The sequence below is a fragment of the Gobius niger genome (genome assembly GCF_951799975.1).
Source record: "Gobius niger genome assembly, chromosome: 13".
NCBI lineage: Eukaryota > Metazoa > Chordata > Actinopteri > Gobiiformes > Gobiidae > Gobius > Gobius niger.
The window spans coordinates 29,605,933-29,623,162 of NC_136864.1; the positions used below are offsets into that span (position 1 = coordinate 29,605,933).

A 17,230-nucleotide genomic window follows, 5' to 3' on the forward strand; every position below is an offset into this window, starting at 1 on the left:
ATAAGAAGACTAAAACATGAACGGCAGGGGTGTAAGTGAATCCCAGTCAAATCAGAATCACATTAGCAAATTCGAAGCGCCGCAATTATTTTGTAAATATTGTCTTGGGAAAAGTGTTAGTATGGAGCGGTCCTTTTCCTGACCTGACCCTCCACAGGCCCTCGCTGCGCTGATGTGATTATGCTTCTATCTACTGACTGCATTAGCTCTGGGCTGATGTGGAATCTCCATTGGCTCTAACGTCATTTAGGCCGATATCAGGTTGATCTGATTCGATGGAGGAAGAACAAGGCCCTACTACAGGAAGCGTGCACTACCAAAGGTCCGCAGATATCACATCTAATCACTTTTCCTTTTGAAATGATATTGGTTATTTGTTCTACACACAGACTTACAGTACAACTTTTATCACCATAGTAGTAAAAAAAAAAAAAAAAAAGACACAGACACAGACACAGACTGACTGATGTTCAAGTGAGGCTAAAAACAAAGAGTCCGGGATAGAGTCTTATAAATTTAACATTCAATACAAACACCATATTTAGAGGACTAGCAAACACTGACCATAGACAAACAGTAGCTAAAACCAGGCACTGTCCAGGTCTATTTGGAGAATGCCTGATTAAAAAGATGGTCACCTGCGCCGCTCCCAGAGGAGGGACTCTCAGCCTCTTCATGGCTTTCTGACGATCACCTCCTTCCAACTCTGTGGTGACCAGTGCCTGAACAAAACAAAACAAAACATGACTTTACATTGTTGATTTGGAATCCTGCATTAGACAGAATCTGTAGGAATGTGCGATTGTGGTCACCTCGGTCTCAGAGATGAGCTGAGTGATCTTCTTGCAGGTGTAGAAAGGGGCCACCTCCACATGGGCCACTCTCCAGTCAGCCCCTCGGGACGTCTCCAGGATCTTGTCATGTTTCTTTAGGATCTTTCTGAAGCCCGTGAAGTTCAGGTTCTGGACACAACAAAGGGTTAGTCAGATTCCAACTGTAACTTTGAAAACATTTGATAAACAGAGGAACTGATCCATCATTTATGAAGTGTCAGTAGCGCTCCCTCTTCCAGAGCCCTTTATGAGTGTGTACCATCATCTCCACCGACCACGCACCGTCCCACCAGAGTGGACCTGTGGCTCCATGTACCTGGTAGTTCTGCAGCAGGATGAGGCTGAGGTAGAACTCGGAGAAGGCCAGCTGGAGGTCCTTGATGTTCCTGTGTTTGCATCTCTCCTTCTGGGACAGTGCAAATACAGTCTTCCTGCGCCGGAGCCCGCCGCCGTTCACCACGCTCTCCCTCTGAGCATCCAGAGAAGACTGCAGCTCGTTCTGCAGAGTGGCGAAGCGTCGCTGGGCCTCTGCCAGCTTCTCTGTGGGGGAACAAGGAGACAAGGAGAGCTTAAGTTGCTGATTTTCTTTGGCACAAATCAGAATGAGTATATGACGAGAGATTTTTCAGAGACAAGGTCAGAGGGATAGATTGGACATGTGAGACACTTGAGGAGCCTTAGCTGCCATCATAGGTCAATTTATTCTCTCCAGCATGCCCATTACCTGTGGTGTGCCGCAAGCTTCTATTTTAGGCCCCATTTTATTTTATTTTCATACACTCCTCTGAGGGCCCAGCGTAACGTGTTGCTATGCAGATGACAAGTTGGACTGCTCTGTTAGACTGTTTTAGCGACCAGGACAGTTGGGTGGCAGATTTTCTCTACTTCCAAGTCCAAAGTTGTCCTTATCAATCCAACCCAGGGATAAATGTCAACTTGCAATGTTTCTGACAAAAATTGTGAAAGTGATCAAATTTGTGGAGGTGTTTTGTGAAAACTAATACAAAAATGCAACTGTATCTTAGCACCACTAAGAGCCAGTACGATCTCATCAAAAAAGGCCAGCTTTGGTGGGTCTGAAGCTAGGGCCGCAACTAAGGATTATTTTGTAATCGATTAATCTATCAATTATTTTTTACGATTAATCGATTGGCTGTGAATGGTGTCGGAAAATTGTATTTTTTCTTTTTTTTTAAATCACATTATAGCTTAAGTGGCGCTGTTTGAGGATGTGTTGATGGAGTAAACAAAAGGGAAATGTTTTTTGAAGGCTCTATTAATGAAATTTACAATTTACAAAACACTACAGACCCTAAATATAAAATCAAAGTAGTTTTTCTTCAAAAATACTACATTTTTTATGTCATTTTTGCTCCATTTTAGTCTGTGTGAACCAGAAAACGATCAATTGATTACTAAAATAGTTGCCGACTATTTCAATAATTGATTAGTCGTCGATTAATCGATTAGTCGTTTCAGCCCTAGCTGGAGCGGACTCCTGTGGAAGAGATGGCTCCAATCGGTGCAGCCTCCCCTCAGGCCCAATGCTGTTCCAAATTCCATCTAAATCAGAATGAAGGCAGCATCTTTAGGCAATATTATTCCCTATGCAGAAGACTAAATAATTGCTTAATTGATTAAAAAATATGATTTCAATTCAGTTACAATTAATTTTTCAGCCATAATGACAGAAAACAGTCACTTCCACACAGAGAGGCTCACACAGTCGAATCAGCAACGCTGGACATTGTTGCTTTGAGGTGAGAGCCTTGGCAGAGAGGCACGAGATGAAATGGCATTGGCTTGTGTGTGTGGAATGTGAGTGGCTCTCACCAGAGTAGAAGGTGTTGATCTTGGCCAGCTCCTTCTCACACGTTTGGAAAAACATCTCCTCGAACTTGGCGTAGTACCTTTTGACCGTGTCTTCATCGGTGACTAGGAAACAGAGAAAGAGCAGGAAATTACAAAACAGTTCACTTAAACAGCATAGAGGCAGATTCTACTCAGTTCTGACCACCAGAGGGAGCAGCGACAACACATTCAATTAGGTTCGACACTGAATAAGGCATCAACATTTGAAATATTTTGTGACGCCTGCTTCTAGGATTGTTAGTCCATCAGGAAGATAAAAAGTCAGTAAGGCTTTCAAATACATTCTGTCATTGTAGTTTGCAACATCTTTACATCTCACCATCCGATGCCCCATTTTTATCAGACCAATGAAGATATTTAACCTCGGAGCACCACCATGACCTTTTCCACATTTACCAAAAGAACTTGTTTAATGAAGAATCACTCTCTTCCGCTAGTACAGTCGTTTTTGTGGTAGATGGTGACATACTTTGGCAATTCAAGTTTGAAAAAAAGCTTCTTGAGACCACATTTTTTACACTTAATGGCCGATAAATCTACAGTAGCTGCAGTGTTACATCTTGTGTAGAACAAACCCGGGAACTTTCATTCATTTTGGGCAAGCGGCTGACGAGCTTAAGCATTTTGCAAAAGCCATGAATTTGGCCTGACAAGCTAAACCACAAAGTATCACAAACTGCAAATGTTACCAAATCCAAACTTCACACATTTCACAACAAGTTTAAAGCAAATCCGAGACGCTAATGCAGGATTTATTTCAAACATTGGTTGATTTGAACAGGAATGACTCCAGTGGATTTTCTCTTTTGAATAATAATTTTGGGAAACATAGTAAGTGTTTAAAGGAAACTACATTTACTTTCTTTGTGTTGAAATATCATCTTGCCTGCTCACTCACCTGGGTATCACCAAAGTATGAGTAGCTCTCTGCGGTTTTAAAAGTAGCGCAATAAGCAATAAATAAGACCCAAACTAGCTGGCTATAAGTGGCAATGTCAATATCGTCCAACTGTCAAAGTTTAAAGGAGATATTCAGCACATTTCACCACGATTTACTGCCCGGGCGCGGCCTCACATGTACCTGAGGTCGAAAACAAAAGAGCGCTGCCTGTTGTTGGGTTAGTAGCGGTGTTGCGGTCTAACCGAGTGCAACCGCGGGCCAAACAGAGCCGCTGAATCACCCTCAGACTGGCTCCTCTCCTGCCCCGCTGTATTATGGTCATTACCGTCATTATGGCATGTCTGTCTGCTCCCGACGGCCTATACTTTGACCGGCACAATTGATGTTTTTTAACAGGATTTGAGAGGAACGCCCCGGCCGACACTCACGCACTTTCACACCCTGCAACACGCTTAAATATGGGGATTATTGCAAAAACAGCACACTCACTGGAAAACAAGACTTCAGTAATGCTAGTCTCACGGGTTACAATAAACTCTACAAACAGTGACACAGCAAAAAAACGGTCCGAGTTTACTTTTTCTAAATGTGCTCCATTTCATGTGGGTTTATATTCTTTGCTTAAATGCAATTTTTCACTTAACCAGGTTTCATCTTTTAAGTAATTACTGCACGTGTCAGGCCTCACGCTGGTGATCCACTCTCTTTAGACCTGATTACACACTGGTTACTATTTGTTTGAGTTGATACAGATCCAGCTCTTCCATGAAAAAGAGTATCTTACCCATTTTGCTAATTTAATGGTTTTTTTACTTGTACGACGGCGACGTATGAACAAGCAGCAACCTCCCTCTCTCTTGGCATAGCTGCATTTTTTGCCTTTTGCAGTGTTTACTGCATTTGTGGTTTCTGTGCTTTCTGTGGATACTTTTGTGGGTTTGGTGGATTTTTTTTGCTGCATGAGTCCATCATGGTCCTGAAGAAAGCAGGTTTTTAAAAGTAAACAAACAGCTAGCTTATGAGCTAAAGACATTTGAGACCTACAAATTTCTTCTTCTAAGAAAGAGCCCCCACACCTGCAGCACAGTGGAGGTGTCACAAGAGGCGCTACAGGAAACAAAAAAGGGACAAACAAGAAGGTATCCAGGCAAAACTCACAGCCAAGCCGCACATGCCTTCTATCCCTACTATTGTTCTGGCTAACGGATGTTCATTGAAGAAAAAAAACAAAACAGATAAACTGCTAAGCTCTTCCCAGAAGATGGTGGAAGATTGTTGTGGAGCGGAGTGAGCTGCGCAGGAGGAAGACGAAGGATGTGGAGCTGACCAGTGCAGGACACCACGCTCTGAAACGGGGACAAACCCAGGAGGCGGTGCACCGTTTTAGAGGATCAGAGGAGACTGAAGGCTGCCAGGTTCCCTCGGGTGCTACACTGCACTAGGTCGCAGCGGCTCAGGACTAACACCTGAACACAATTGTGTTGTACTGTTGTACGATGGCAAATAAAACACTTAGTTACTTACAAAGACAAAAAGCTACTTTCTGCAGTATAAACAATTTGCAAACATTTGTGTCGGGATAAAGACACCAGAGCATTGCATCAACGGTGTATTATTAACTTTTTTTTAGCTATCGAAAAGCCCAAAGTAGCACCAATGCTAACAACAAACAGCATTAGCCATGTAGTGTATGTGAGTGTATATGAGTACAGGCAGAGTAGTACTTACTAAAATTTTCTCAAGTACTTGAAGAGCTGTACTTAGTAGCTATATCATTCAGTACCTTCTACTTGATTGGTAATATTACAATGAAGTATCTTGAGTAAAAAAAAATGCCACTTGTGCCTCTGAGTACATTTTTTGTTACAAAAGTTTCATGTCGGCCTTAAATGTATGTAGTTTATGTTTTGTGCTCCTTTTTCTTAAGAAATGCTGTATGTTTTTGATACATTTTTATGATATTTTCGTTGATCCTTGTGATCCTTTACGTCACAACTGAAACATAAATCTCATTTTCACCCTCAAACAGTTACTCGGTACTCACGGTAAGGAAGAAGAAGAAGCCATTTAAATGTGGTGTGACTCACTACAGGATCATCTTTTTGTTGTTGTGTTTGACCATTGGTAGAATCGAGCAGTGCAAGTACTTTGTTTCTTATGCAAAACGAGCCGTGTGCTCCCTGGGGCATGGCATCTTTTTACTTTGCTATTGTTTTTTGCGCAGGCCAGAGTATCCAACAGGAACTTGGTATCGGTGACCGACTACTGACTACTCTGAGGGAAACCGTTTTAATTTAATTTAATTTTCTCATTAGATGCGACTTGTACAGTGTCTGACCTCCTGCCAAAACATAAATCCAACTACATTGCCCACTAAAGGCCATATCCCCCCCAAAAACTGCCTCTCGTCCTTCTTGAAATGATTAGGCTGCAAAATTGTTGGGTCCGTTGGCCAAGCTTCCTTATATCTATATAAGCTCCAGCATAGACCCGCGGGCCGGTGGTGCAGTGGTACAATCCGTGGACTTTCGCAGTGTGTCGACACCAGACGATCGCATGTCCTCTTCCAGGCTGATTCACAGCTCCTCCAGTTTGACTTTGCACTCACAATTATTCCCCTGATGCCGGAAAGTCTTGGCTGGAATAATTTTGCACCAGTCATAGTTCTAGAATAAAAAGCGGAAGCCAAGATAATAAGCAGGTGTTGAGAAGGCAATGGAAAATCACAGCAGGCTGAATCAAGACGCTAAGCTGTGTGTACATTAGTCAGCCAAGTATTATTCAAAGATCGTCTGCACCGTACTTGGGTTCGAAAAACATTATTTATGGTGATGGAAAAAAACATTCTGTCTACTGAGGTATGGCTGCACCAAAGAAACAAAACATGAGTCAAATTTGAACAAACGTTTACCGTTGAATAGTGACATAAATCAAAGAAAGAAAAATGTAGAGCAAGTTTTCCATCATTGGATTTTATGATTTTTATTTTTAGAAGTTCTTTTTAAAAATGGGGGCCATCTCAGTCTCTCTTTTTAATTTTTTGAATGGATTTTTCCCATTTCTCTTCCTCAGAATGGCAACAGGAATGACGGTAACAGGAATGACAAAATTTGACCAATTTGCCGATTGCAGGCTAATGCTAAGTAACGCTGAAGCACATGCTGTACGCACTGAAACTACATTTCTTGTAGATGTTGATTAAATGTTAGAATAGAAACATTCTTGGATTTACACATTAAAAATTGGTAGCAGAACTGACATGACATTTCTGCCCCCCGCCCCCCCTCTCCAAATGTCCACAAACAGGTCATAGAGTAAAATGTGGAAGAGAGAGAGTCACTGATTGGCTTAGATCGTGGGAAAGTATCTCCAGAATGTAACAACTTCTTGATTGTGATGTCATTGGACCGAACCATTGTGGAGAAATATTGTAGTTCAGTAACAGGAATGAGCAGGAATTTTTAATACTTAAAAACAGTAAAATAATAATGATATCTCTTAGTGGACAATGGAATTAAGTGATTCTTTTGTAGTTCTAGCTAAAATGTATACATTTTATACCTTATTAAAGATGAAAAATCACAGGTGGGGACAGCCCAAAAAACACATTTTTATTAGATTAGATTAGATAAGCTTTTATTAGAAAATTAGATTTTTAGATTCTCTTAAAAAAATAAATAAAATTTGTTTGTTTTCTTGGGACGCAAAAGGCACCGTTTTGGCAGAACGACCAACATATTTTCAGAGGACAGTTCATATCTTCATAAACTAGCTATTCAGGATTCCTACAGGAAACAGCCAAATCTAACGCTTATTCATGTGATTGTAATGGCCAAAAACGTGAAAAAAAAAGTATGATTATGCATCAAACAGTGGAATGACCGAAGCTTTTTTTTTGTGCACAGTTTCAGCCAACACTACAGTACTACACTACTACAGTTAAACACAATTTTGACTTTTTTTTCAGGGGGACAAATGTATGCAGTAAAAATAGTTGCGCAATTTCATTATTTTTCAAGAAAATTCAAATTATTGCCTGTTATAATCCTACCTAATGCTTTATAATGACATTTAAAGTGCAAAAACAGGTTGTTGTGTAGATTAAACGGCTAAATACGATAATTCCATGCATTTCAGAAGAACATGTTCGAGACCTCGACTTCTCTGTAGAGGACATCATGTGACCGAAATAACTGTGATTTTAATTCAATTGCATTCAGTCTTGCAGCCCTGTGAGCAAGCCCTAAAGAACAGCACTACACTCCGCTGGCCTGGAGTAATGAGCTGTCCGTGAGGATGACGGCAGCACCAAGTCAATAGTGAGCGCTGGCTGGACTATTATGGGATGTTTAACACAGATACTTACATAAGACTGATGGTCCAGGGCAGTGTGATGCAGCACAACAATAGCACGCAGGCGGGCTCGCAAAATTACAGGCCTCAGCGATGTGATTTGGATTTAAATTTGGCACCAAATATCACAATATTCCACACGGTAATTACTGCGTTTGACTTCACACTGTGCAGCCTTAGAAAGCTTTTGAGATTTAGCCAGGCTTTGGAGTTCGTATGACTTCACCATTGTCACATCGTGGTGGATTTTTCTTGGCTGAGGCTCCTCGTTCCAGAAGCTGAGATATTGAGTCTAGTTTGGTATCAAAGCTTATTCCCCCACTTTGTTCTGTTGTTCTGTTGTGAAGAGTTGACGACGTTCATGTTCATTTTAGCCAAGGACCGCAAAAGGAGGGAAGGATGCGGCTTAGTGAGAGTTCCTTGCTAAATCAGAAAGTGTAAGCTGTTTAATATCAACATATCATTGTCTAACTAAACAAAGCGGGGCTGCACAGTTCGTGTCAATAATGAGATTTGAGCGGTAACCTAATTGCGAGGTCTTCTTGGCTCCCTGCCCTGGGCCTCCGCCGTTTGAGTGAAAGACAAGTTTGCAATCACAATTATTGAGCCTCGCATCCTTTGTGCTGTTGGCCGATCAAAAGAGGCTGCAGAAGAATCATATAAACGAACTCCAGGCGCGTCTGGCACTGTGCAAACTGCAAACTATTCTCACAGCTAGAAACAAAAAAACCTGTGTCTTGAGGAGGTTTTGGGTCGCGGCTTTATCATTTCATGGCGGAGTGGGTTGGGGTGGTCCAATACTCATTCTTGTACGCACGCATCACTGTATTATGTCATTTCTAATTGTACCATCTTTCCAGACGCTTTTTGATGCGACTATGAGGCAGATATTCATAAAACATGCAGTGTTTTGCAGCTTGTGATTCAGAGAACGCTTTTATGTAGCTGAATAGAGAGTGAGAAAGAGTGTGAGAGCGCCAAGTTCATTTGAGAATGATTAAAACAAAGCATGTTTCTGACAACTCCATAAAATGCCTCTTGCAGATGTGCATATATTAGCAGCATAAAGCTGAAATAAAGAGTACCATGATGTTTAATAGCAGTTTTGCCTTTTACAGAAACAAAAAAATAAACATAGGCGATATATATAATAATATAATTGTAAATTACGAATTGCGATTGCAATATCCGTCAGAAAAATCACAATTAGGCTTTTTGTCAAAATAGTGATCAAGTTGTGTTCAAGATTTATATTAAAATGTGAGCTGTTAGTGTTTTGCTGCTTGTACAGTGGGGAAAAAAAGTATTTGATCAGTTTCCCATAGACTTTCTATTGGATTTTGGCCAAATGCTTTTTTTTGCTTCTGTATATTGTGTCTCGTTTTTAGTGAAGCTCTTTGTTCAACAAAGTTGTTTTAAATGTGCCATATAAATACATTTGCTTTGATGCATTAAATACCTGCAATAGGGATAATACCATCAATTAAAGTTGGTAGAAGAACAAGAACAAATCATTTTACCATAAGTGTATCAGGCTATAACTTTGTGGTTTCAAAAATGTGAAGATTGTACACAAATCAGGATCTGTAAGGCAAACAAGACAGGGACAGACTTTGTTCCTTGTGGTGAGCCAGTGGCTTTTACGGTACAGCACCACTTACTGTTCGGCAGTGTGCTTACTTATAGATGGGACAAAACATGCTGCCAACTTTTACTTTTTATTGTGAAGCTTTTATAGAAATGTGGAGTTAGAAGGAGTAGAAACAAATTTGTTCTTAAGGCCTTCTTAGGAAGATTTTTGGCATGCACAAAACGTATTCTCCTCCTTTCTAAGAAACAAATCCGAACAAATTCGAAGAACAGTCAAACGGACGCACAAAATATCCAGTTCAGTTCACAATCATGCTCCTGATGGGACCCAACATTCTGAGTCACAAATATTTCTACATATTAAATCATGTATTCATTAACTACAGAATGTAAAATGCCCTCATTATAAATTACAGATGCCTTTATATATAAATAAGTTGGTAATATCACTTCATGTAGTCTACTTTTATTAATGTACCAATGTATTACTGCTAAAACTTTCAAATGCTGCCGTTCACAAATAATGCAGGATTCACAAACCTGAGAACACAGTTGTGAAGTATTTTTCCTACTTAAGGACGTGTGGTGAATCTGGCGCAGGTTCCTGACTCTGCCATCGTAAGAATGGATTATAAGACGTTTCTTAAGAAGATGTTCATGAGTGTTTCCTTTATTCATCCTTTAACCTCCATTTCCTTTATTTAATTAATACAATATATAAAATATAGTAATACTCCATAATATTCTTGTGACTGCTTTTCACCTACTCGCCGTCATACCAGCTATTTGTTTAAATGTTTCCTTTCTGCTGGCATGCATCGTGCAACTGTATGAGAAAGCTCGACATTGCAGGAAATGCCCAAGGGGAAAAAACATCTGCTTAATACATATTTGGCTCAATTTCTTGTAGGACAGGATTTTCTGAATGGTTTGTTTTATTGTTTCTTTTTTATTAAATGAATAAAGCATTACTGTAACAATATTTGTCTACTTAAGTTGCATAACCTCCATACTGCTGATTTAAGCTCTCTTGTGCATAGAGAACAAAACTCAACTTTCTTTAACAATACTGCAAATAAAGAGGAGCTATATCAATCTATAAGGATGTGTAAATTCTGGGTCGGCCAATGAAGCAGGAGTGCACTCTAAAATCATGTACATCAGGAATAACAGGAAAGCTTAGTTTCTGCTTGTATCTAGAGATTAGCATGGTTTTCTTTGACTCTGATCATTTAACTGTACCATCTTGCCTGGTGTAGTTTGTTTACCATATAGCACAGCAAAAATAAAGCCAGGATGTCTGAGGGTTGTGAGATCAACACAAAAACGCAGAGTTTATGAAATTTTACAGAAGTGACAAGCCAAAGACAAGAAGAAAGAAGCAGCTGAAAGACGAACTATGAAGGTAAGCTAACGGTGACTAGCTCTAAGCTAACAGTGGCTAGCGTTGTGTAGCCGGTTACTGGAAACAGGGATTTTTACAATACAGCTAAAGCTGAGTGTACATTGGACCAGGACGCGAAGGCGAAAACTATTGATCACAGTATTTGGACCATGTGGATTTTTAAAGGCACACTGCGCAACATTTTAGACTATACTGTTGCCGTCAATACAAAACATGCTCCTAATGAGAAGCTCAACACGGACAATGCAGTCAGTAATCAAAGAATGGATTTGGATGAGGACCTAACCTCTTTAAATCTCAAATTCTTCTGCCTTCAGTCACATCTCCATGGAGACGAGCTGGAGACGTACCCACCCCCGGTTAAGTTACAGTCATGTCTTAGGAGAGCTGAGCCGCTCAGAGCAAAGGCAGTACATTTATGAGGTACTTTTTCTGATGATGAAAATATCGGTCATAAAATATATGGTTGTATTTCAATTTTATTAATTGGGTAAAATTGTACGCGGTGTGGCTTTAAGAAGAGTGGAGTATCTGGACTTCTGGCAGTGAATTTTAAGTTTGAGCCGTCTTTTATACTTAAAAGGGCGCTGTTTAGGGTTGCTCGATTATTGAAAAAATAATAATCACGATTATTTTTGTCATACTTGAAATCACGATTATTCAAACGATTATTTGTTGCCTTTAAAAAAAAGTCTTTATTTTATTTATATATTTATGCTGAATATTTTCTGTTTTCTGAACAGTCATAAAAGTACAAATGATTTCAAGTCTGCCTCTATTAAGGAGAGGTCTCTGTTTCACACCTGCCCCCTGCTGGCCAGCCCTCACACCTGCACAAGTAAACTGAGCAGCGCGGCCTGATGACATCATCACACAGCGCTGTTTGTTTTTATGTCAGGCAAAAGCATGAGCCGTGGCACGTGAAATGTGAAGGGAAAATAATTCCAACGTCATGAAATAATGCAAGTCTGCTTTGCAAAAAAATGAAAAAAAACCACACAAAAAAAAAACGGTTATGCTAATTTTGTAATCGTTTAGTGTAATAATCGAAATCGTAATCGAATTTCGATTAATTGCACAGCCCTAGCGCTGTTTACAAGTACAGTGGGGAAAAAAAGTATTTGGTCAGTTTCACATAGACATTGTATTGGATTATGGCCAAATACTTTTTTCCCCCACTGTATTTCTTTATGTACAAGTGCAAAACTCTGAAGTTGTTGCCTTTTGTCACAACTCTCGCCGTCTTGCTTGTGACATTCTTTAAACATTTCCACTTTTTTCCTTTGCTTTGTGAGATGGGGATGTTTTACTGTGAGAAAAGGCCACATTACTTGTTTTTATCATTGAAACAAAACAAAAAAAAATCACAGAGAAAATCGAGATCGATCAACATGTGGAGAATAATTGTGATTATTTTTCTTCCAAAATCGCCCAGTCCCATTTTCCATTTTGCAAAAGTAGCTCAGGGCGTTAAAAGACTGGAGCCTCCTGCTTGAGGAAATCATCACCATTTGGCATCTCTATCCCTTCACTAACAGCTTTATTTTCTATACACAAGCGCTTCCACCTAACAGGATAAATAGTATGTCACATTGCAGGGCGACAATTTAGCCCATGAAAAAACACGAGGCTAAATGCCCAAAACATTGTGTGGCCCTCGTGTTGTTGTGAATGTTGTGCGCTGAAGACAGTGATTACAGAAGGGAAAAGGGAGCAGTGATGACTGGTTTAAGGAGATTTAGAGCTGTTTTTGGGTTAACAACATAATTCAACAGTAACACGCCATGAGGTAAGTCTCTGGAAAAGAATTAACAGGAAAATGTAATAAAGTGCAGATTCATATGAAGAGGAGGTTGTCAGGCAGCACAATATTTTGCCAAATTATCTCTATCGCAGTATTTGGTGAAACAATATCAATATTACAAGAGGCTACAAACATATCACACAAGCACTGAGGCCTTTGGATGAGACTGAGGTTTCTACAGGTGGCAGCAAGTCCATTTTGATTCTTTTAAGGCGAGACACTGCAGGTGAATAGGGAAAACATGTATATTTACAGATATCAATTTGAAACTGTTGCTGTAGATCACTGGCATAAATGTGAGAAAAAAATACATTGCAGGTTTTCTGTCATTTTATCTTTTCATATAAGAACAAGGTGTTTTATGCCTAAAAATGCCCCAAATTTCCCATCTTTTCGGCGACGAAATCTGAATAATGGATTGAGCTACATTTAAATTTATGGTTTCATTTTATTGATAAATGAGTTACCAAGACTTTTTCAGAGGGGATTTTGGATATCTGGTTAAAATAAGCTGTTTTTTAGTGGAAAAATGTGTAAAAAAAATAATTTTCGCCTTATTTTTTGACATTCAAAACTCTATAAATGGGGCTTAAGGGATTAGATAATAAAAAATCCCTCTGAAAAAATCTTCCAAATATTGTTCAGTCCAAGGCTGGAAAATGTGAAGTTGTTGAGAAAAATTGTCCCATATAAGTCTATGGGCAAACATTGAATCAGCGCGATAATTAAACATGTTATTGGGAAGATTAGGGATATTTTCTGTTTCCGGGTGAATTTGGCCCAAAACCTGAAAACTGAAAAAAATTACTTTTGCCTGTAGTGTCTCCCCTTAAATGACGTTTGAATGCCCAAATATTATATTTTTAATGCCACAAATGCAAAAAAAAATCTAGGCATGTTTTGTTTCCTGAGATTGTCCTAATGCTGGAACGTCAGGACATGTTCCAGCAATGTCCTCATGTGCAGAATGAGTCCAGACCTGTTCACCATAACTGCCTCTAAAATCCCGCACTGTCACTCAAAAAGTTATTAATTCGAGTCCAAAGTGCCGTCATGCACGAGCTTAATATAGATACTGCAGTTACGCGTAAGACCGTAAGACCTAAGAGTATAAAATGACTACTTGCATCTAGTCTCTTTAAGGCCTTAGCTTTGGCATAATTAATTTATCAACTTTTTAATTCTTTTTTTTCAAACACAGTATTTTGCAAACAACCTGGAAAAACAAACAATGTTATGATTTTGCTCAATTACTTCCATTTTAGGCTAGTTTTGGTCCCGAGTTTCAGTTTTATGCATCTAAAATCAGGAACAGACTTCCTGTAAGCATGAGACAGGCCTCAAATCCAGGCTGAAAACAGCTCTATTTAACAGTCAGACACTGAAAGTATTTTATCTTCACTCTGCTCTTATAATGTATTAAATGATTATGTCAGTGAGGTTTGATGATTTGATTATTCTCCCTAGTTTTATGTAACTGTGAAGTACTTTGAATTACCTTGTGTACAAACTCTGCTCTTCAAATAAGCTCAAACTTGAATAAGGATTATGCTGAGAACAATATGACAAGTATTTGTTTTATGTACAAGACAAGTATTGTGTGGATTTCTTTGTTTAGGTTTTTATGCAGCTCACTCACTGCCAATTATCCAGTCAGAAAGCCCACACAGGCCCAGGCTTTTGGTCGCCTAATCCTAAGGCTAAAATCAGTCAGCAAAAAACCTAAGTGTATGTCAGGTAATCCAGGCTTGCCTTTCCTTTGTAGTGTCTTATAAAACGGTGAACGCTACATACCCTAAAGGAAACAAATGCAGTCCCAAAGAGGTTGTGCCTTGTACTTTAAAACATAGCCTTGCTTCAGACATTTTCCAAAATAATAATAATATTGTGTCGTACGTACCTTCAATGGACGGAGCCTGGTCCTGAGCAGCATACAGCATGTCTTTGAACGCCTGCACAGACAAACAGAGGGAGGCCAGAGAGTTCAAATTCAGAACAAACAAACAAACGTGTCCATACGCTGTGGGCCTAAACAAAGCGAAAGGCGGTTCAACTAAACATTACGCTTTCTTTTTTTGGTGGAATCACTTGTTTTACTAACCAGTATATTTAGCAATGACTTGTGATTGATTGTTTGACTAATCATGCAGGAGCGACAAAGAGGCAAAGAGGAAAGAAGCAGCTACAAGACGATCTCTGACGGTACGCTAATGGTAGCTAATGCTGCGTTAATGGCAACTGGGATTTTTTACAACTTGAAAATGACGACTTCCAGTGAAATCGACTAGTATGAACAACTAGGGATGCACCGTTCCGATACAGGGATAGGATATCGGGGTCGATCGAAAATTACAATATTTGAGTATCGATTCCAAATTTCAGATACTATTTTAAAGGGGGGGTATTATGCAAATTCGACTTTTTCAAGCTTTACATCATGTTATTATGTCACTCCCTCATTAAAAACATGCCTGAAGTGTTTCCTTGGCACATTAACGTATTTTTGAGTAATCTGTAAAAACTCTGATGGCGGCCATTTTAGGGATAGGTTTGCCCGAGTCCTCCTAGGAACGCCCCCACCTCCTGGAGACGCCTCCGAGCTTTCGTCACCAGCCGAGTAACCAACCACTGCCCCTCAGCAGAACCCCCTCCCCACTGATGCCACAGACAGCGTGTGGAGGGGTCGTGTCGGAAAGGCTCAGAGGTTCTTAAAGAGACAGAGGCCTATTTCAACAACAGCCATTTTGAGAGAGCAATTTTATACAAGGCAGTTATTCTAATTTACTGCATTTACAGACCAACAGAAGGTTTGCTCATCATTGTAGTGAGATATAGACTGGTGCTATGTGATTGAAAAAAGCATAATACCCCCTCTTTAACTCTTTACATTTGAACAAGAACATTAACCAACTAATCTCAGTGAATGAAGGACACAGTGCGCCTCATGTTGCTCTGAACGTGGAGAATTCTATCGCTGAGTTAGTTTTACACACACTTTACTTTTGATCGCTTACTCTGATTGGGTCATGTAAAGTATATAGTATAATAATAGTATTGGCAACTGCAGGAGTGGGCAAGTGTGTAATTTAGTTTATGATTGAGCGGTCAAATATGCAAGAACTAAAATGATCAAAGTTCCTTGTTTGCTTCTTGACTAAGTTCCTTCTTTAAACGGGCCGTGTTTGACGACGGCCCACTTCAGTCACACTCCCAGGCCAAACCCAACCAAACTTGTCCAGCAGCATTTAATGATTTACTAAATAAATATTAACGCGCGCCCGGTGATTCTGATGTGATATTCAGAAAACAGGACATGGGGGTGTTTCGTAACCCTGTTTTTCCTGAACACTCTGCTCCAGGCGGCGGCAGATTTTGACACATACTTGAGATTTTCTGGAACAGCCATAATTCATAACAGTGTGCGACACGACAAAGGCGAAAACAAGCCTCGCCGCTCAAAATGACCGTCCACTTAAAAAACCAACACACACAACGCTTCAGCATTTTTTTGCACACAATGCTATTTATTGAACATGAGAAGTGGGACTGACATACAAAGCTAACTCAGCAGATTCCACAAAAGCTGTTGTAATGTTTGACACGGAAACACAGAGAGGTCAATGGGTTTACAAACCTTAATCTGAGGCTACGCTAACAAAGGTCTGACTCTCGCCTTGTTTGGCTAAAATAAACAACACTTTTTCAGTCTGTAGACAGCGTGTAAAAATGGGAGTCCTGCAGGGCTCAGTCTTAAGACCACTTTAACTTAAGGTTACTTTGTGAAAAGGCAAAACTTGCATGTCATCTTGAACAAATTTAGTGTGAAATGTCCGACACTTCTTTTATATCCAGCTTAGGGCTGTGCAAAATGGATTTGAATTCAAAATCAGGTTGGTAAGTCAAATCAATTTGTATGTTCAGAAAACCTTTTACTTTTTTTTTTTATCTCGTTTTTAGTATAAATAATTTGGATGTTTAAGTTCAGGTTTTTCTTAGTTTAGTTTATTTATATCATATGGAAGCCAGATTCCGCCATGGTAAAAAATAAAAGCACAACAAGAAGTTGAAATTACAAGATTTAAAGTCATAATTCTGTGTTTAAAACACTAAATTTCGAGTTTAAATCTCGAAATTATGACTTTTAAACTCTTACTACGAGTTTAAATCTCGAAATTACGAGTTTAAATCTCAAAATTATGAGTTTAAATCTCGGAATATCGAGTTTTCAAGATCCGTGATCATAGACGTCGGTACAGCGGGGACAGTGGAACCACCGGCGCAGATGTAAACGGTCATGAAGGAAATCTTAGCTTCATGATGTTGTGAACCGGAGCTACAGCAGCTCTGGGACTTTTACAGAGACACACAGAAGTGTGTATTTAACCGCAACACCCAGGATTAAAAGCGGCGACAAGAAAACGTATCCAGTGGCTGTATCCACGATAGGAATGTGTTTAGGCCTTGATGATGCA

General features: G+C 39.7%; 1 protein-coding gene across 2 annotated transcripts in view; it reads right to left on the reverse strand.

Moving 5' to 3' along the window:
- The window catches only part of LOC306973233 (xenotropic and polytropic retrovirus receptor 1 homolog), a 39,729-nt gene that overhangs the window by 7,396 nt on the left and 15,103 nt on the right, over positions 1-17,230 (reverse strand). For both annotated transcript variants that reach the window (XM_079570133.1, XM_079570132.1), the window contains exons 2-6: positions 14,659-14,710; positions 2,667-2,768; positions 1,150-1,373; positions 813-962; positions 639-722 (exon numbers count right to left, since the gene is read on the reverse strand). In XM_079570133.1, coding sequence (XP_079426259.1) covers positions 639-722; positions 813-962; positions 1,150-1,373; positions 2,667-2,768; positions 14,659-14,710 — 612 coding nt within the window. The remainder of the gene's footprint in view (positions 1-638; positions 723-812; positions 963-1,149; positions 1,374-2,666; positions 2,769-14,658; positions 14,711-17,230) is intronic.